This window comes from Gekko japonicus, unplaced genomic scaffold (genome assembly GCF_001447785.1).
Source record: "Gekko japonicus isolate JY-2015 unplaced genomic scaffold, Gekko_japonicus_V1.1 scaffold156, whole genome shotgun sequence".
Lineage (NCBI taxonomy): Eukaryota > Metazoa > Chordata > Lepidosauria > Squamata > Gekkonidae > Gekko > Gekko japonicus.
Window position 1 is genome coordinate 7,891 of NW_015166424.1, and position 21,680 is coordinate 29,570.

The window sequence follows — 21,680 nt, forward strand, 5'->3', positions numbered from 1 at the left end:
CAGGGGGAAATTGACTAAAATGTAGCCATGTGCTGAAGTTTTCTCAGGCTAAGGAAGACTTCAGGCCACCATAATCTGAATTTGCCCTAGTTGCTATTTAGATTCTGATTCTTTGTATCGGTAAAATCATCCTTCCGGAGATTTACCCCCCCCCCCCATGTTATTTTCACAAAACTTCTTTTCAGCCCCCCCCCCCCAATTGATATTGACATAACTGCTCTTGCCACAAAGGGATAAGTATTTACTGAACCAGTGAAATGCATAATGCTTTTTGAAGATTTGGAGAACCCTGCAAAAAATAATGACAACCATAATTCAGAGGGCAAGTGAGTCCAAATCCATCTCTTCGTGACTCCGCTCCAAGTCGACATCATTATCAACCCAGCAGCTCCACTCCAAGAACTCGGCTACAATGTTCAATCAATGTCAAGAATATTTGGGGTGCTAGCTATTGGGAGAAAATGGCCTCACAACGTGTCAGCTTGCAGTTTTCCGAGCAGATCCATCATAGGCCTTTCCTTGGCCATTCTATTTGTAGTCCTGGCTGGAACATAAAGAACAGAAAGAGAAGGAGAAACAGTGGCCATTTCCTACAGAAAGCACCATTTCATTTCCTGGACAAATTATAATGCGGGAGAGCAATGCAGTGATACTAGATGAAGAATGCATCCCATAGATGGAGGTTGTTGGGGGTTTTTTGCCTGTAGCTCACTCTTTGGTGAGATATACAGAATTCTCAAAAGCAAAATGTGAGGCATGAGGCTTCTCTCTACTTGCCTATTATTTTTTTCACACCTGACAAATGTATTTCATCGACTGAATTTGAATTGCTAGTTTATATTTCATACAGGAGGATCCTGTTTTTTGAGGATCACGAAACCGCGGAGGAAATCGGGCGAAGCCGTGGGTCAAAATGCGGCTGCGCGGCTTCGAGTGGGAAATTAACCAATAGAACCATGGCACGGCTCTTGTGTGAAATCGGTCTGGGTCTCCTCTGACAGGCTGTTCCAAAACACTGGACCAGCACGGTGTAGTGATTAAAAGCAGCAGACTCTAATCTGGAGATGTGGGTTTGATTTCCCATTCCTCTGCATGAAGCCTTGGGCCAGTCACAGTTCTCTCAGAACTCTCTCAGCCCCACCTACCTCATGAGGTGCCTGTTGTGGGGAAAGGATGGGAAAGGCGATTGTAAGCTGCTTTGAGACTCCTTAGGGTAGAGAAAAGCGGTGTATAGAATACTGCTCTTCTTCTTCTACCTGTAACCATCTAGTTGAATAGGTCCGCATGTGTTTAACAGAGCACAGTGAAAAACAGCAAATGAGACGGCCTAAGGCTTGTGTATGGTATGACAACAAGCACACAGGGAACAATGCAGCAACCTATTGTACATTTCCCAAGTGATGATCCATCAGGTAAAGCTAGCAGGCAGCTTGTATTTCTCACTGTGATGATTCAGCTTAGCAAGCAAGCCTAGTAGATGTATTTTCCCATGAGGTGATTCAGCTAGCAAGCAAGCCTAGCAACACGCCTCCCGGGCATAACCTGCGTGTTTCAAACAAATCTTCTTCAGGCGTAAATTTTTCTGGAACCACAGCTCTTGAATTTACCCATGCATAAGTCAAACAATGTAAACATGGCTGTTCTGGTTCTCCAATACACTAGAGTTGATGTTGTGTATAAAAAGCAAATATATTTAGCTATAAGTACATGTGAATATTGTGTTTATTATTTCAACACGGTGTTTTCTGTGTTTATCTTCTAGAACTAGCCACATGTCCCTGCCTTTCTGCAGCTTCTGTTAGAAGAGTAGCATTAGTGGCGGCAACACTGCTTCCTGAGAAGAACGTTTCTCTGCGTGTGCTTGCTGCAAATCCTTTCCTGCTGCTGTTGCGGGTGTCTTGTAGTACCACCCCACCCCGATATCCCTGCCCCCAAAGGCGGATAGCCATGGCCATCCCCATTTCTTCCACATTCTGTGTGAGGCAACCATAAATCTTGTTCTTCAGCATGTGTGCAGTGGAAGCGTGTTCTGTGGAGCTAAGTCCAGCACGTTTACATGTGTTACGTAATTGTTAGATTTCTTGGAGTATCGTGTTTCATTGTTTGCATACTGCTATTGCTTTTAACAGGAGATCAGCCATGATACCAAACGGTTTCGGTTTGCGCTTCCATCGTCAGAGCATATATTGGGCTTGCCTGTGGGTATGTATGGATGCAGTTCTGTGGAATCTGAGCGAGGCACAGCATAAAAATATTTATTTATTATTTATTATTATTCAAATATGTCTTCTATCCTTTAAAGAGTGCTTTACTAGGTGCTTTTGCCCCATGCAAGGTTCTCCCTGTCTAATTCATCTAGAAATGACTTCTGCCTTAAGGCTCACTTCCTCACAGTTGCCCTGGATTCATCCAGCTTCTGTACTATAGGCAAGTAACACTGGGATTCTATTTTTTGACTTTGCTTACTAGCTTGCCTTCTTCTGTGGCTGATACAGGCCCCATCATCCCACGAGTCTTCAGTATGTGTCAGAGGACTGAAGGTGGGTCTTGTCCGATTGCCAGTATGCTTTTTGTAGGAACAGTGTGGGTCTCTCTTATGCTGCTTCTGCAAAGCTAACTTGAAAGGGCGCTATGCCAGTGTTCTCTGCAAGATACTGAAAATGATATTTAAACTCTCCCCGACCTGGATAGCTCAGGCTAGTTCGATCTCATCAGATCTCGGAAGCTCAGCAGGGTCAGCCTTGTCTTAAAAAACAACTCTAGCTCACGATGGTGCATAACGCTAAAAGAGCTAGAACTGCTGGCTGCCAGACAATCTTAGGATCTCCTGGCTGTTCTACATGCATTGCCCCACAATAAAGTTTATTGTCTAAGGCCGAAGGCTGTTGCAGTCTGACACCTATAACATAATTACAAACATCAGCATTAAAACAATTTAACTAAAAAGTACTAATCAAATAAAAAGCATTGCCCTCTTTAGATGCAGCTGTAGCCCATATTTTCTTGGCTGCTAAAGCCAAGAGTGCCACCCTATAGGAGACAAGCGGATCAACATCTGAGAGAAGAAAAAGCAGCATCTCTGAGTCTGAAAAAAAGAATTAAGCCCATTGAAAGTGCTGTGAGGAATTTGGTTCTGGGCTCTATATAGAGAGGGCAGGATAAAATGTAGTGCGTTAGGTCCTCTGGAACTGAAGCTCCACAAATGAAAAGACATGAAGCCAGCAGTATTTGGGAGTAACGTCCAGCTAGCAGATTCTTCTGAATCTAATTTTCTAGGTACCAGAGGGAGATATTAACCAGGTAGGGAGTTCTAACATGGTTCCTTTTAATCAGATTACCAGGGTCATGCCACAGAGGCAGGCAATGGCAAACTACCTCCAAAATGTCTCTTGCCTTAAAAAAACAAGTCTAGCTCATCACCTAGTGGTGCATAATGCTAAAAGAGCTAGAACTTTAGGCTGCCAGACAATCTTAGGATCTCCTGGCTATACTACACACAGTGCCATGCTATACTAACACACAATGCCATACAATAATAATTACCATTACTGAAAATTTTGGGGAGGAATGTTTACCCTGGTGTGAGTATTTTTGGAGCTCTGAGAGTTGTTCTGCACCAACTGCTTAGATTCAGAAATTCAGTAGCCCAGTAACCAGTCCTAGATAGTAGTGTTTAACTTTCTGGTTCCTCAGTCATGCTGTGTGAGGCAAGTTACATGACCTGAAACAGAGCAGAGTAACCCGCTGCCCCCGTCTTACGCTGTCCAATACAGGGAGGACCCCTGAGATAGCTGTGGATCATCCTGAAGGTGATGCACGGCTGCATCTTAACAATAGTAACAAAATGAACAGAAGTTATTTACTAGAGACAATTTGGCCACTGGAGAATTATTCTTTATCTATGTGAAGTTATGTGAACTCCTTTATAGTAATCTTTGGGGCAACAGGGGTGAACAGAGACAAAAAAGCAGTTTTTAGATGTCAAATCATTCAAACGATGATGCCGACTCAAAAATAATGATATTCAAAAGAATAATATGAAATTCTGTATGTTGCCTTCATATTTTTCATATAAGTTTTTAAAAACAATGTGAGTGAAAATTGCTGTTAGGAAGAGTCTAAAGCAAAGGATATTGCCTAACTTTTGCTTGTTAACTTTGTGATACATTTTGGAATCTGCAGTGGAAAGATAACTATCTTTTTCTAGGTCAACATGTATATCTGTCTGCCAACGTTGCTGGCAACCTTGTGATCCGGGCCTACACTCCAGTTTCTAGTGATGAAGTGAAAGGCTATGTTGATCTAATTATAAAGGTATGTTTGAGCCGATATAATAAGGAAATAGAACTTAATCTGCTTATCCTAGTGCTTGCATCTTTTGTATAGTGTACAACATGTGCTTGGATGCCAAGAACAGGATGAATTTCAATAAACTGGATGATCCAGAAACTGGATGATCTTTGAATCTCAATTGGTTGCAGATGTGTGCCAGGAAATACCTTCTGGGTGGTGGTTTGTTGTTGCAGCAGCACCCCTGTGCCTGATTTATATATTTATTTATATCGTATGGTTTAACCAGAAGGTAATGAAAGCAGCTTATAACATTTTACAAAGGCAGTGTTAACTTCTTCTCTTGCCCCGCTCCCTCTTCTGTGTGTGGAATAGTATATTGAGCTGAAAGGTGGATGGAAAACCTGGTGACCTCCCTTAGGTGGGCAGTGAAAACGAAACAACTCCCTTAAATTAATACCCCCATTTATGTTTTATGTATGTTTGTTGTTGTATGTATTTGAAAATAAATTTTAAAAATCCTTAAAGAAAAGAAAAGTCGTAGGTGAAGCTGGTCTCGTCTTGGAGATAAGAGGTGGGGTTGGGGGCTGGCAGGTATTTGACCTACTAAATATCTGTGTATTATTAGGCTGTTGTTAAAGGCACAGAAACAGAATCAGAAACAGACACACAAACCCTATTAAAAATAATTGCCTGTTTCATCAAAATGACACTGGCTGAGGGACCATGTATGGGTAAATGGGGCATTTGTGTGAGTCGGGGCAGCGTCTTTCTGTTAACTGGACTGGAAGATGCCTAAAGCATATCTGCAAATGGGGTAAGGGTTAATAGTAGAAGCTGAAGAAGGGATTATCCCACAGTAGGCTGGAAGAAGCTCTAACAGCCTAAGGAGGCTGAGGGAAGGCATCAGACTTGGTTGGTAGAGCGGCAGGATACATGCCAAGGTGATATTATATTGCTTGCTCACAATGCTGCAGTGGTATTCTGTTACCGTAAACCTTTTTGGGGAGGGAAGGATTTTCTGGATCTTATTGCTTACTCTTGTAAAAATGGACACCTGTGCAGTTGTTTTTCCCTCTCCATTGCATACCACTATCATCTGAAAGTAAAATGGCTAAAAATGTATTGCTAGCTGTGTATTTTTTTTTCCCCTTCCAGGTTTACTACAAAAATGTTCATCCCAAGTTTCCAGAAGGTGGGAAAATGTCCCAGCATTTAGACAACATGATAACTGGTGACACCATAGACTTCAGAGGACCTAACGGGCTCCTGGTATATAATGGATCAGGTATTACAATGGCAAAGGATCCAGATGTTACGTTGATGATAATGGTGAAGGACAATTTATCTTTCAGGCCAGTTTGTCCAGCTTCCAGAGACTGAAGTTTGTCCTTGGCTCAGCTGTATGAAGGGAGAGTGTGTGATATGGTTTTGAGGTCCCTCAAAAGGCTTAGGAGGAAATCTAATGGCTCGGTCTCTAATAATAATACTGGAGACTGTGTGGTGATATTTTTGATTGATTGATTTTAATTTGATTTACATCCCGCCCTCCCCCGCAAGCAGGCTCAGGGCAGGTCACAATGTATCAATTGGCACAAAATAGTATTAAGCATTACAACAAGCGATAATTTAAACAAGTTAAAATAAAATGACATATAAGAACAGAGTTACAATCAGATCAAAACTAGATGATAGCGATGGGCTGAAATGACTGAGAAGGAGGGAGAGAGAGGAGCAGCGTTGTAGGTGTCCACTGAAATGACCTGCTGCAGAGTTGCTCTCTTTTCTCAGTGCTGTGGCAGCATCCAGGATCTCCACTGGATGAAAATGATTCCATGACCCATTCAATGTTTTGAAACTGGAAAATCTGTCAGATGGAAAGGTCAGCATGCCATAATTGATGCAGGCTACCGTTTCTTGGAGCTGCAGAATGGAAGGAAGTTTAGATCTCTGTTTCTGCCTGGCACTGACCTGCACTAAACATGTGTGGGAGATGAGGCTTTAAAAAAATCATGGTGGAATATATGAGATTTTTGGACTGATTCTGGGTGATGCTGAACTGTTCAGGCTGTTATGGGCACCGATGGAAACTGGCATATCTTCATTAAAACGTTTAAATCAGTGGTCCCCAATCTTTTTGAACCTGTGGGCACCTTTGGAATTCTGTCACACAGCAGTGAGTGCAGCCTCAAAATGGCTGCTGCAGGAGGCGGAGCCAGCCACAAAATGTCGGAGTGAGGTCATGCATAGCTCTAATAGTAACTCTTCAACATCCGAGGCGGAAGCTCTGTTTTACAGGATGCCTTTTAAAATTAACATATTATTTTAAAATATTTTCTGGCATAAACATAGCTTACTTCGGCCGTGAAGATTCTTGTGCTGTGGTGGCACTGGCAGCTACTGCCAAAGCAGCTTCTAAAAATTTGCACAGCTAGTTTGGTCTCCAGTCAGAAGATCTACTGGGGAAAAGTTTAAAAATACTTAGTGGGCGCCAGGAAGGGGGTTAGTGGTTGCCATGGCTCCCATGGGCACCATGTTGGGGATTCCTGGTTTAGACCTTTGTCAACTTCATCTTTTTTTTTTTGAATGGAGAAAAATGAATAACTTCTCTTCATCACACAATTTTCTATTGCATTTTACTAGCTATTGTTGCAAGAATGAAAACCTTTCACGGTAGCCAGTCTAGAATCTAATTTCTTCAAAAGAAATGCAGACAGACCATGTAGACAACGCAGTAATCCTGGATTGCAAATCTTGGAGAAATCACGCAGGCCAGGAGTTGTCCTGTCACCTGTAGCCTGGATGGAGAAGGGCTCCCTTTTATAATATCCAGCTGCTGCACTGACAGTCACCTCTGAGAGGCAGCTGACATTGAGGCTGCTGTTTTGCTTTTGAAGATAACGGTGCTTGTCTCTTGCTCCTTGGTTGGGAGTCTGTAATTTGATGCGTTTGTGATGATCTGCTGGGGAAAGCAACGTGCATCCCAGTGAGTCCTGTGGTTACGGAGTTGACAGACTGAGACTTCTTCTGGTGACCTCTTACAAGCTGCTGTAGCTCTCTCGTGGCTTGTGTGTGTTAGCGAGAGAAAAGAAGGGAAAGGACACCCCATATTGTTCAAATTTTGGGCAGAGGAAGATACGGTAGTGGGATTTGGATTGGCCAGGCGGCCAGACAAATAAGGGTTGTCCATCCCCCCTTTCTTGTTCTCCTGTCCAGTGGGACTCAGGTTGCCGTGGTAGCTTTATCAAGTGTTGAAATGATAATTCCTTAATACTCTGAACTGATAATTCGATAGAAGGGGCCTAGTTAATGGAAGGTGAATCCGGGTAAGACAAAGGTGTTGGTGGCATGTGACTGTGGATGTGGTGTCCCATGTGTCTGTGTAGGGGCTGGATTCCCCTTTGTGAATCAGGTTGACAGCTCTGAGATGCTTCTTGATCCAGCGTTCTGTATGGATATTAAAATGGCATCTGTTGTACAGAATCTTCGTTCTCCAGCTTTGCAAACTACATCCCATCCATGAAAATGTGATCTCTCCACAACTGTTCATTCTTTAGTGATACCTAGGCTTGATTATCGTAGTACATTTCACGTGGTACTGCTTTTGGAAGCTTGTTGGTTCATAATGCAGAGGCTAGGTTGTTTACTGAGCCCCCACCATAATGAAAATATCATACATAAATGAAGATGTTTCTTTGGTTTGTTTCTTTAAAGTTTTGAACAATCTTGGGCCAGGATTCCTGAAGTGCTGTAACCCTCCTGTATGAACCTGTCAGTCATCTGAGACCTTTCTCTGGATAACCCTCGCCTCAGAGATTGGCAACCATGGAGAGGAGGACCTTTGCTTGGGCTGTGCCCCAGTTATGGAGCTTCTTCCCATTATAGAGACTTATCTGACACTGAATCTAATTTTCTAGGTACCAGGTGAACTCTGTCCTGTCTTCCTGAGCTTTGTGATATAGTTAGTTCTGTTTGGATTTGTTCTGTGTTATGTTTAAAAAAGGTAAAGGTTCCCTTGCTCAAAAGCCAGTCGAGTCGGACTCTAGGGTTGCGGTGCTCATCTCCGGTACAAAGCCGAAGACCCAGCGCTGTCCGAAGACGTTTCCGTGGTCATGTGGTCGGCATGACTAAACACCAAGGCGCACGGAATGCTGTTACCCTCCCACCGAAGTGGTACCTATTTATCTACTTGCAATTTCTTGCTTTCGAACTGCTAGGTTGGCAGGAGCTGGAACTAGAGACGGGAGCTCACTCCGTCCTGCAGCAACTCGGGTCTCGAACTGCTGAACTACTGACCTTCCACAGCCTGCAGTTCAGCGTCTTAACCACTTGAGCCACCGCAGCTCCTGGTGTTACGTTTCCTGTGGATCAATTGTTACTTTTTTGTTTGGTTTTGAGCTGCTTGCGTTTTCAGATTATATTTTCAATGATGCTTTTTACTCACTTGATGTCCGCCCAAATGGTGGCCCAGTGGGTACTGTTATTGTTTGTGTGTTTTTATTTGATATGTTAAGCTTTTGTGCTAAGCTGCCAAATACCCCTGCCCTATATATATGTATATCATACTGTCTTATCATTGCTGTGAACAGCTATAAGGAACACTCTGTTGTACAGTCCTTGGAAGTAAGTCTACTGAGTTCAGTGGGAATTACTTTCAGGTAAGTTTGCATAGATCTGCAATTTTGATAAATGTTGCGGTGATTAAAAAAAAATCAGCTTTATTCGTGCTGCCATCTGTAATTCCATTGTTTCACACAGGTAAATTCACTATCAAGCAGGATAAGAAGTCTGAAGGAAAGATAAAGTTTGCAAAACGTCTTGGAATGATAGCTGGGGGAACAGGTAAGCCATATTCCTTGATGATAGTGTGCAGTGTTCAGAGAATACGTGGGGCTGGATATATGACCTGTGTAAAACTACCTGTATAAATCATCTTGTGATCAGAAAACTAGGAGAGATAATAGTTGAGGGGTGGATTGCATATTTTATTTATTTAAAATGTTCTATGCTGCCTTTCTACCCAGTCAGGGTCCACAAGGTGGCGAACATTTAGACCATTAAAATACAGGTAAATTATAAAATTCAATGAAAAAAAACATAAACAGAACTAGAAGGAGGACCAGTACTGTTTTTGGGGGGCATGCCAGACAAAAACAAAAAGGTCTTCACCTGCTGAGAAAAGACACCAGTGGAGGGAGACAGATGAACCTCCTTGGGGAAGGAGTTCCAAAGTTCTGAGGCCACGACACAGAAGAACCTTTCTTGTGTTGCGACCCGTCTAGCCTCAGATGGCAAGACCTTCAAGGATGACCAGAGTGAGTGGATAGGTTTGTATAGGAGAAGGCAGTCCTTAAGATATGTTGGTTTTGGGTCATACAGGGCTTTAAAGATCAATACCAGCAGCTTTAATTGAGCTGGAAGCAAATTGGAAGCCAGTATAGATGAAACCAGACTGGAGTTTCTGTGAGCCACTCCAGTCAGCATTCTGGCTGCAGAATTCAGTACCAACAGGTAGTATTCAAGGGCAGCACCACATAACAATGCATTGCCGTAATCTAATCTGGATGTTACCAGGGCATGCACCACAGTGGCAAGGTCTTCTCTGCTCAGGAAGGGCCACAGCTGGCACACCAGCCAAAGCGGAAGAAAGGCACCCCGGCCACCGCTGCTACCTCCAACAGGAGGCCTGGGCCCAAGATCATCCCCCAAGCTACGAAATTGCTCCTTTAGGGGAGTGCAAGCCCATCAAGAACAGGGACCTACCCATTTCTCTGGTACAGACCTTTCCCCCGCCAATAGCACCTCTGTTTTGTCGGGATTGAGTTTCAGCTTGTTAGCCCTCATACATTCCAAAACTGCCTCCAGTCATCTGTTTGCAGTTTCTACAGCCTCTCTGGGATCTGCTGATAGTGCAAGATAGAGCTGAGTGTCATCTGCATGTTAAGAACATGAGAAGAGCCCTGCTGGATCAGACCAGTGGTCCATCTAGTCCGGCAGCCTGTCTCACACAGTGGACAACCAGTTACTACGGAGGGCCAAGGGCAGGGCATAGAGGCCGAGGCCTTCCCTTGACGTTGCCTCCTTGCACTGGCATTCGGAGGTTGACTGCCTCTCAGTGTGGAGGTTCCTGTTATTGGTGGCAGCTCAGTCCAAGGGTGATTTCCCACAAGCGCTGCTCCGCACTCACTCCTCCCTTTTGCCCTGATGGTACGTGTCAATTTCACACAAGCTGCTGCGCGGCCGCATTTTGCCTCGCAGCTTCGTGCGATTTTCCCCGCGTCTACTCAATAAAGGGAGGAGTGAGCGCGGAGCAGCGCTTGTGGGAAATCACCCCAAATCTCTCGATGACCTCTTACAGTGGCTTTACATAGGTGTTGAAAAGTATGCGGGACAAGATGTAACCCCGGGGAACCCTGTAGGACAAAGTCTAAGGGGCAGAACAGCAGTCACCTGGCACGACAGTCTGAAACCTACCCGCAACCAGGTCTGAAACCAGATTGGAATGGACTTCATTCAGGAACCTCTGAAGCTGGCCAGCTGCCACCTGTTCAGTCACCTTGCTCAAGAATGGTACATTTGAGAGTCGATGGTTGCGGTCACACGCACCAGAAAAAATGGGGTGGGGGAAGCGAGGCTATTCCCTCCGGAGGAATTTGACCTGCAGTTGCATGATCACACAGTCCTCCGGCCCACCACTGCCTGATCAGACGCAATCGCGGGTGAGTCGGGCTTTTTTTTGCCATTTGTTTCCGATGCGCTTAAACGAGGAATCGATGAATCGCATCTCCGTCCTGAGGGCTCCCTATGGAGTCTGCAATGATGCGCATACTGAGAAGGGGGAGAAAAACAACGGCACGGAGCCGGGATGGCCTGATCAGACCATCCTGACACCATTAGAGTGCGCTGGAGCGATCAGACACAGGAAAGCCCGTCCGTGGCCTGTCGCAACCCGTTTACTACCGGATTTCCCCCGGTGTCTTTTAACTCCACTTCTGTGGCGGAGCAGAACAGGTTGCCAACAGCTGTGGGGCGCTTCCCAGATGTTGTTGTCTGATCGCACCCTTTAAATCCACCTGGCATTCGCGCCTCTGTCGGGTCTAATTGTGCGTATGATCGCAGCCGATGTTGGTTATTCAGCTCTCCTGGGTCCAGAGTAGGTTTCTTTAGGAGTAGATACACCACTGCCTACTTCAACGCAGGAATGGCTACCCTGTCTTTCAGGGAGGCATTTACAGTCTCCTGGATCTAGTCTACCAGCCCCTCCCTCAGGCAGATGTAAGCAGCCAGAAGGGGCAAGGGTTGTACAAACAGCTGGTAGTTTTTAAACTTCCAAGGATCCTGTCCACATCCTAGGCTGCACAAGCTGAAAGGTATTGCACACAACTGTACAAATTGGCACTCCAGGACCATCCCAGCCCTGGATTAACCATTAAGCAAAATAAACATGTGCTTAGGGCACCAAGGGAGTGGGGGGCACCACAGAGTCCCCCCCCCAGTTATCATGCCCTTAACTCTTTCACCATCGCACTCGACTTTAGTCAATTTTTTTTGTAATTGTCCTTATCTGCCGTGTTTGACTTTAATCTGCATTGTTAAAAAAACCCCACATTTTCTTTGGCATGATGAGCGACTGACGTTTAGAAGTTTGGTTTGAAGGTGTCATCAGATATCACATTTGTTTCTGTCTCATGGCATGAGAGTTTGGCCTCTGTCGAGTGTAAAGGCTGGGTCTGGCTAGCATTTAACTCTTCAGTTGAATTGTGTAATGGACCCTTCAGCTCTTTATTTTATTATTTATTTGACTGATTTTTCACATAAACGACATAGGTTTTAGTGGTGGGGGGTGCCATGGTTGGGCTGTGTTTAGGGCATCAGTTGGCCTTAACCTGGCCCTGGACTATCCACTCCTGCTGCTGCTAATGTAGAGTCTAAATTGCACAACACTGCCGACAAGGTGAGCTACATATACCAAATGCTGTCTGAATCTACCTCATCTAAATGGAATGCTTACATAGTGAAGAAAATAATTACAATGGGTCTATCCATGGATTCTCTGTATATGTTATCTTTCACAAATGCATATTTGTAGAATCCTGTATATAGAAATGCAAAAACTAGTTAGCGATGCAAACAAAGCCTGCTCCCCCTTGAATTTCGGAATCTTTCCAACTCTTGGCCATCTGCCTTCGTACTTATCAGCCATTCACGCTCCACAATTGCGCCGAGCATTTGCACTTGCTAGATGCAATACTCTTCCATCTGCTGTTACCTATGGTAGATATCAAGGGATTCCATACTCAGCTAGACACTGTGCGTGTAATAAAAACCAAGTTGACTCTGTTTTCCATATTCTCCTACACTGTCCCCAATATGATGAGATACGTCTTACCTTTTTACATCCAATCTTATTTAATATGGTAGGCTGTCCAGACACTTTTAAGGTGCGCTACCTCTTGAATGATTTGACACCCGAAATAAGTGAAAATGTAGCCTCTTTTTTAAGTTTGGTAATCAAGGACCGTCTGCACAATGTACAGATGCATATGATTGATTCATTTCTCCTTGTTACCTATTTATCCACTTTTGTTTCTTCCTGTAACCTAACGTATGCCAATTAAGGTCTGTGTATGCAAGGCTTTTTTGGTAGAAAAAGCCCAGCAGGAACTCATTAGCATAATAGGCCACACCCAACAGCAGAAACGCATTAGCATATTAGGCCACACCCCTGACAGAGCAGCTAATTAGCATATTGGGCCACACCCCCACATTACCAGAAGTGTGGTCATTCAGCCACACCCACCTTTCCCTTCTTATTCTGTTTACCTTGTTTGTTGTCAAAACCCAGGGCCTTTTTTTGTAGCAGGAAATCCTTTGCATGTTAGGCCACACACCCCTAATGTAGCCAATCCTAATGAGTTCCTGCTGTTGGGTGTGGCCTATTATGCTAATGAGTTCCTGCTGGGCGTGGCCAACTCGGGAGCCAGCCGGGACTCCGTTCCTGTGCGTTCCTGCCCAAAAATAGCCCTGTGTGTTTGTATGTATGTATGTGAGTCTAAATCACAAGGGATGTAAGAGATTTCATCCACAGATGGCTTCGTAAAATGATCACAGTGGGCTGCAGAGCACTCCGCCTCTTCCTATCGGCCAGAACCCAATAGGCCCCTGAGCACCTGGAGGACTTCTGCAGATCTACACTGTGCAGGTGCGGTTGCCTCCATCACTGCTTGGAGTACGCTTTCAAATGAGTTCTGGCCTGTGCCTTTTCAGATTAGTCCTGAGTCTTTCTCCACCTTCACTCTGGCGGACTCCCGACTTCAGAGAGGGTGCCTAAGTGCAATAGGGTCAGTTGCCCGTGTCATGTCTGCATTCCAGAGGTCAACCAGGGCATCGACAGGAGCACCGTCCATGTCAGAAGGAGAATTCCCCAGTGCCTGTCTGACAACTTATCAGATCTCTCAGGCTATGGGAGTGGATCATTTTAATCCATCCTTCACCTCTGCGGAGTTGTGATAGCAGATTTGTTGTTGTTGTTCAGTCGCACAGTCGAGTCCGACTCTTCGTGACCCCATGGACCAGATCCCGCCAGGCCTTCCTATCTTCCGCCGTCCTCTGAAGTTGGCTCAGTTTCATGTTCGTTGCATCTATGACACTGTCTAACCATCTCATCCTTTGCCGTCCCCAACTTCTTTGACCTTCAGTCTTTCCCAGCATCAGGGTCTTCTCCAGTGAGTGCTCCCTTCTCATTTAGTGGCCAAAGTATTTGAGCTTCAGTTTCATTATCTGGCCTTCCAGGGAACAGTCAGGGTTGATTTCTTTTAGCATTGACTGATCTGATCTTCTTGCAGTCCAAGGGACTCTCAAGAGTCTTCTCCAGCACCATAGTTCAAAAGAATCTATTCTTCGGCGCTCGGCCTTCCTTATAGTCCAACTCTCGCAGCCATACATGACTACTGAGAATACCATTGCTTTGACCATGTTCTAAACATAGTAAATTTTGCTGCACATCCCAGTTGTTTTCCAGATAAATTTTGAAGTCTTTCCATTCTTCTAAAAATTCTTCATCTTCTTTGTTGTTTAATTTTCTGGTGACTTTGTCCATTTCTGCCATGAACAGAACTTTTTGTAACCAGTCTTCAATCTCTGGTACTTTGTCTAATTTCCAATATTGTGCATAAATCATTCTAGCTGTTGTTATTAAGTACCAGAGTAAAGTCTTTTTTGATATATTCACTTCTTCCATTTTAAGTCCCAAAAGCAGAATTTCCGGTGCTTTCTTAAAAGAACATTTAAATATTTTTTGTATCTCACCATGGATTTTTGTCCAAAAATCCATGGCTTTTTCACATGTCCACCACATATGGTAAAATGAGCCTTCGTGTTTTTTACATTTCCAACATCTATTTGACATATTCTGGTTCATATTTGCTATTTTTTTAGGTGTCATGTACCATCTATACAACATTTTGTAACAATTTTCTCTAACATTAGTACATGTCGATATCTTAATAGAGTTTTTCCACAAATATTCCCACATCTCAATTGATATTTCCTTGTTCATATTAATTGCCCACTTTATCATTTGCTCTTTAACCTTCTCGTCTTCTGTATACCATTTTAACAATATTTTATACATGTTTGAAATCTTTTTTTTCCCTTCTCCCTCCCATACGTTTTCCATCTCATTTTTTTCCTCTCTAAAACCATAGTTTCTTTTATCAGATTTAAAAACGTCATAAATTTGCATATATTTCAACCATTCATAGTTATAGTCAATTTCATTCTGCTTTTTCATTACCCATTCTGTTCCCTCTTTTTTAATTAAGTCTCTGTATGGCAACCAGTCCTTGCCTTGCTGTCTTGAGTAAGGTGTTAAAACTTCTGCTGGTACAATCCAAAGCGGTCTTGTCTCGTAAAAGTGTTTCTTATATCTCGTCCAAGTCGCAAATATTGCTCTTCTTACCAAATGATGCCGAAAAAAGCTATCCATCTTTGTCTTTTCATACAATAATTAAGCATGCCAACCAAACCTGCAATCATGTCCTTCTAATGTCAGCAGTTTCTTATTATCTAATTTTACCCAATGTTCGATCCAAGTTAGGCAAACTGCTTCATAATATAGTCTCAGGTTTGGAAGCTGCAATCCTCCTCTTTCTTTGGCGTCACAAAGTATTTTCATTTTTATTCTTGGTTTTTTTCCTGCCCAAACAAATTTAGATAGTTCTTGCTGCCATTTAGACAGCAAATCAGTTTTATTCAATATTGGAATTGTTTGGAACAGGAACATCAGTCGCGGTAAGACATTCATTTTAATCACTGAAATTCGTCCCATCAGCGATAAGTTCATTGTTTCCCATTTCTTAAAATCTTGAGTTAACTTAATCCATAATTTCTCATAATTATTCTTATACAAATCCACATTTTTCGCAGTTAACTCAATCCCTAAATATTTTGTTTTCTTGACCACTTCACATTGTACCAACTCTTGTAGCTCAGTCTGTTTCTGTTTTGTTATATTTTTACATAACAGTTTTGTTTTATTTTTATTCACATAAAACCCTGCCAATTCTCCAAATTCATTTATTTTTTTAAACAGTAATGGAAGTTTCTCATTTGGATTTTCTACTATAAACATGACATCATCTGCGAATGCTCTATATTTATATTTGAAGCCTTTCTGAGTCAAACCTTCAATTTCTGAGTCTTCTTGTATTTTTTGTAATAATACTTCCAATACCCAGATAAATAGTAAAGGTGATAAGGGACAGCCTTGCCTTGTTCCTTTTTGTACCTTGAAGTGTTCTGTCAGATCTTTGTTTACATTTAATTTTGCTCTTTGTTCTGAGTAGATCGCTTCAATCAAGTTACAAAAATGTTGTCCCGTTTCTATTTTCTGTAACATTTGAAACATAAAGTTCCAGTTAAGATTGTCAAACGCCTTTTCTGCATCCACAAATAAAAATGCCACTTCTCTTTCTGGGTGTTTTTCATAGTATTCAATTGCATCCATTACCATTCTTAGATTATCTCTAATCTGTCTGTTTGGTAAAAAGCCCGCTTGATCTTCCGTAATCACAGATTGTAAATAGCTTTTTACCCTTTCAGCAATAATTTTTGCAAAGATTTTGTAATCATTATTTAACAACGAAATCGGTCTATAATTCTTTACATTTGTTAGATCTTGACCTTCCTTTGGTATCAGTGAAATAGTCGCTTCCTTCCATGAGTCTGGCAACTTCTTGGTATCTCTTATTTCATTGGATAGGTTCACCAGGACCGGAGCTAATTCTTCTTTCATTTTTTTATAAAACTTTGCAGTAAATCCGTCCGGTCCTGGTGCATTCCCCAGTTTCGCATCCTCTATTGCCTTCTTCACTTCATCTTGTTGAATTTGTTTGTTCAATATTTCCTTAAATTCATTTTTTACTTTAGGCAGCGGTACTGCTTCTAAATATTTTTTAATCTTCTCAAGATCAGCTGTAGTCCCTTGAAATAGTTTCGCATAGTACTTGAAGAAACTTCTCTTTATCCCCTTAGGGTCAACGAATTCTTTTCCATCTTGAATTATTTTAGTTATCATTCTGTTTTCTCTCCTGTTCTTTAATTGCCAGGCTAGATATTTCCCCGGTTTATTCGCTCCTTCAAACGATTTTTGCTGTAATTTCTTTAAATTCCAATATAATTCTTGATTCAAAGTTACATTCAGTTGTTCTTTTAGTAGTTGTAACTCTCGTATAATCTTCTTTTTTCCAGGTTTCTTCTTAAGTTCTTTCTCTTTTTGAGATATTTTTTCCAACACCTCCGCTTGTTTTTTGAATTTCTCTTTTTTTTGCCTAACATTTTGCGAAATGAGAATCCCTCTCATTACTGCTTTATACGCTTCCCATACCACCTGTATTGGGGTTTCTTTGCCTAGATTTTGTTGGAAAAATTGTTTAGTCTCTTCTTTTAGTAGGGGTTTCTTTATCTAAATTTTGTTGAAAGAATTGTTTTGTCTCCTCTTTTAGTAGATCTGTTACAGTCTTCATGTCCAACAAATCTTCATTTATCCTCCATAAAAATTGTTTATTTTTCTCTCTAGAAATCCACAATATAGGATTGTGGTCCGAATTACACCTTGGCAAAATCTCAATTTTATGCGTCATCATTGACAACTCTTCTGACATCCAAATCATATCAATTCTGGAAAAAGAACAATGTCTATTGGAATAAAAAGTAAAGTCTTTCTGACCCGGGTTCCATTTTCTCCATACATCTTCCAGTTTTTCTTGTTTAATTAATTCAAAGAAAGTCTTTGGCAATTTACCACTGTATTCGTTGCCCTTTTGTGGTTTTCTATCCAAAAGATCTACTGTTCCATTGAAATCTCCAGCAAAAATCACTTGGTCATAAGTTTGTACTTGTAGTTGTTCTGATAGGTCTTTGAAAAATTTCTCTTTTGCCCCATTAGGTGCATACAAATTAATCAACATAGTTTTTTTCTGTTGTGATGTAAGTTCCACACCTACATATCGTCCTTCTCCATCTCTGAAGATTTCTCTCGGTTGTAGTTCACTCCTTACATAAATTACAACTCCCTTTTTTTTATTTAAAGCTGAAGAGTAAAATTCCTCTCCAAAAATTTTATTCTGTAGATATTTTGCGTCCCGTTTTCTAATATGAGTTTCTTGCAAGCATATCACGTTGCATTTCTGTTTTTGTATCCAATGATTGATTCTTTTTCTCTTGTTTGGTGAGTTCAGTCCATTTACATTCCATGACAACAGTTTGTACTCCATTGTAGATCTTGATTTATAATTCTCCAAAGTCGTCTAAATTGTCCGACTTAAATCTATAATAGTCATCCACCGACCTGATCATGATTCTCCCTCCTTTGTAAGTAAAGGATAAACCTTGCGGAATTTCCCATCTGTATCTGATGTTTATTGACTTCAATTTGTCAGCCAGCGGTTTGTATCTTCTTCTGTCTTGTAAGATTGTTCTCGGGAGTTCTCTCATTACCATTACTTTCTTTCCTTCAATTTCAAAAGGAACGGTGAATTGTTTCTTGAAAATATCTTCTGTTGTTGTACGTGTCACAAATTGCACAATCACATCTCTTGGTAAATTTTTCTTTTCTGCAATCCTGGAGTTCACTCTGTAGATTAAATCAAATTCTGTATCCATTGATCCCTCACTTTCTCCTAGGTATAGCGTCATTGCTTTTATTATTTCTTCTCTTATGTTCTCATTTTCTTTCTCCGCTATGCCTCTCAATCTTAAATGGGTTTGCATTTGTCTGAACTCCGTCATAGTCTCTGATCTCTTAAGTTGTTGTGTCAAAGAATCCTGTTTCTTTTCCATGTCTTGTATCTTCTCATCCATCTCTGTAGCTTTGGTTGCCGTATCTTGAATTTCCTTTTTGACTCCGTCCATTTCTTGTTTGATTGAAGTTAATTCTGTTGTAACCAAATCTTTTATTGCCAATATGTTCTTTTCCTGTGCTTCTTCCATCTGCTTCAAGTGGATCTGCGTTTGCTTTTCCATCTGCATCTCCAGTTCTTTTACTATTTTCTCCTCCAGTTGTTTTTGCTGTGTTCCCATTGCTTGTATCGCCTCCATCATCCTTTTTTCCATTGCTTCCATAGCAGCTTTTGTTGCCATTCTTGGAGTTGATGTGGAGCCTGTCCTCTGTCTAACAACTGGTACAATTGCAGGATCTGAGCCGGCTCTGGGTCTGGTGCGTCTGGTCTCCGTTTTGGCTGCTCTGTTGGTGTCTGCAGTCTCTCAACTGGATAGACTTATTCAAGTTCTTAAGCACCAACAGGCAGATTCCGGCTATTTTCGCCTTTCAGAGCCTCTCCGTACGTCTTCAAAAAGCAATTTTCTTTTGGTCCTCCACAAAATGTCGGGCGCGACTTATCGATGGTATTAGAGGGTAGAGTAGGTCAGTTTCAGTTCTTCAGCCGGTCATGCGCATACGGTCACATCCGGTCCGTCTTCTTACCGTTCCGATCTACTTCCTGCCACTTATGGCCCGTCTAGGATCTCCGCTGTTTGTTATATCGATCGGAACACATCTTCCGGTCCCCCGACCCTCTACTCTCGCGATGCAGTTCGTCAGTTTCAGCTTTAAGTTACGCGCTTATCTCAGTTCTCACCACAGGAATGTTCAACTATAGTCTATTTTTCACTTTAAACGGCTTCAATCAACTCGCTTTTTCTCCGGAATCGGATTTCTGGGATTCTAAAATTGTTCTACGCTTATCCGCTTGGTTAAAATTAGACTATATCTCAGTTCAGGTAAGCGATACGGTTTTTGTTATCTAGCACGATCAAAATCGGGTTTGGCATTGCTTCTTTCACTCACTTGTTGTTGCCCATCATCAAGAGATCTGCTGGTGACGAATTTATGTTGATTCATCAACTCGATCAGCTTCTGGAGTGTTGCTTGGCATTCGCCCTCTTCGCGGGAGGAGATCAAAGCCTGATACAAGCTTCTTTAAAAGCTTGACCACGCCAATCTACACTCCCTCTTGGGCACTGCTGCCTGCTTGACACCCCCCCTCTCTGGGGAGCGTTGCGTTGGGCTGGAAACAGCCCAAACTGTCAGAAGAAGCTGTCGACCACTCCACACAATCGTGGAATGCGTTAACTCGCCATCTTGGCAGACCGGATGTCTCTACTTTTTATCATGCTGTTTAGGTTCGCCATCGCTTTCCTCCCAAGGAGCAGGCGTCTTTTAATTTCATGGCTGCTGTCACAGTCTGCGGTGATCTGGGATACCAGGAACGTGAAGTCTGTCACAAAGGGTCCTATAGCTGATTCTAAAATAGATATTATATTGGACATGTTATACATCTTCCTTGAACCTATGGAATGCCTGAAATACTGCCCATAGAAGGTGCTCTGGAGTGTACCTTTAGTCTGGACAATGCAGGATAAACCATCATACTGCTTTTTATCATACACATGCACATGTTTTATAGTCCAACGGGAAATGCAGAATAACCATCAGGGGTTAGCCTTTTGTACGTGCCCCCTCCCCTGTTTTACAAGCCAAACTAGAAACTGGAATGACTTAATCAAAAATCCCAACAGAGAGAGGTTAGCATAAGGTAGAATCAGGGCTCTGGGAAGGCATATTGAACTGCAGCTTTTGACTTTCATTTTGATAGGAATCACTCCAATGCTGCAGCTGATCCGACATATCACAAAAGACCCCAAGGACAACACAAAGTGCTACCTCATTTTTGCCAACCAGGTAGGTGGACTCTTTCTTTCCCACACACACATTAGATGGGTCACAGCAAGAATTCCAAATAGGGGTGGGGCTGTAACAGTATGTGAACTGTGTGTGAAAGAGAAGCCCCTTGGATGTGAACTAAGTGTGAATGCTGAGAGAGAAGCGCCTTGGATACTTTTTTCTTGATGACAGTAAATCATGGGTTGGCACATTATCTGTTTACCTTTGGGTATTCAAGTCAGTGATAGGGTTAAATTAACAGTTTGGTGTAGTGGTTAAGTGTGCGGACTCTAATCTGGGAGAACCAGGTTTGATTCCCCACTCCTCCACTTGCACCTGGCTGGATGGCCTTGAGCAAGCCATAGCTCTGATAAGAGCTGTTCTTGAAAAAGAGCAGTTTCTGTCAAGAGCTCTCTCAGCCCCACCTACCTCACAGGGTGTCTGTTGTGGGGAGGGGAAGGGAAAGGAGTTTGTAAGCCACTCTGAGACTCCTCTGGGTAGTGAAGGGCGGGGTATAAATCCAATCTCCTCTTCTTACTATTTTACCTCACAGGGTGTCTGTTGTGGGGAGGGGAAGGGAAAGGAGTTTGTAAGCCGCTCTGAGACATCTTCGGGTAGTGAAGGGTGGGGTGTAAATCCAATCTCTTCTTCAACAGTGGTCCAGGTGGTCAACAGATCTCTTACTCATCTCTCAATACATTAAACAACCCTCTATTTAAAAAAAGCAAAACAAAAAACCCCCCAAAACTTACAACAGTATTGTGTAAACACTATACTGAGAGTTCTCTTGAGGAGAGGGGCTTCTTTTAAAAATGAATTGAAGTAAGAGGGAAAGATTCATTCCCGCCTGGAGACTAGTATGGTGGCTGGCATGGGCTAAACACATTTGCTCAATATGTTGTGGAATATCAACAAGAGTTAAAGAATGCATCCAGGATTGATTCAGTAGACCTCCTATACACTGACTTCAAAGAAGCTTTTGACAAAGTCTTTTCCAAAGGCTCCTGAGTGAACAGTCTTGGGATAAGAGGATTACAGCAGAGGGTGAGAGTAAATGGACAATTCTCACAATGGAGGAAAGTAAGCAGTGGGATTCAGAAGTATTTGCTAGAGTGTTAGGGGGGAAAACAAATTGGGGGAGGAAGGAAAAAAAACAGATGCATTCCTG

At 42.4% G+C, this 21,680-nt stretch overlaps 1 protein-coding gene across 1 annotated transcript in view; it reads left to right on the top strand.

The window, feature by feature from the left end:
• The window catches only part of LOC107110874 (NADH-cytochrome b5 reductase 2), a 32,960-nt gene that overhangs the window by 4,836 nt on the left and 6,444 nt on the right, over positions 1-21,680 (top strand). Inside the window, exons 3-7 of the mRNA XM_015411713.1 lie at positions 2,130-2,202; positions 4,208-4,314; positions 5,449-5,578; positions 9,049-9,132; positions 20,445-20,530. Of these exons, the coding sequence (XP_015267199.1) occupies positions 2,130-2,202; positions 4,208-4,314; positions 5,449-5,578; positions 9,049-9,132; positions 20,445-20,530 (480 nt within the window). The remainder of the gene's footprint in view (positions 1-2,129; positions 2,203-4,207; positions 4,315-5,448; positions 5,579-9,048; positions 9,133-20,444; positions 20,531-21,680) is intronic.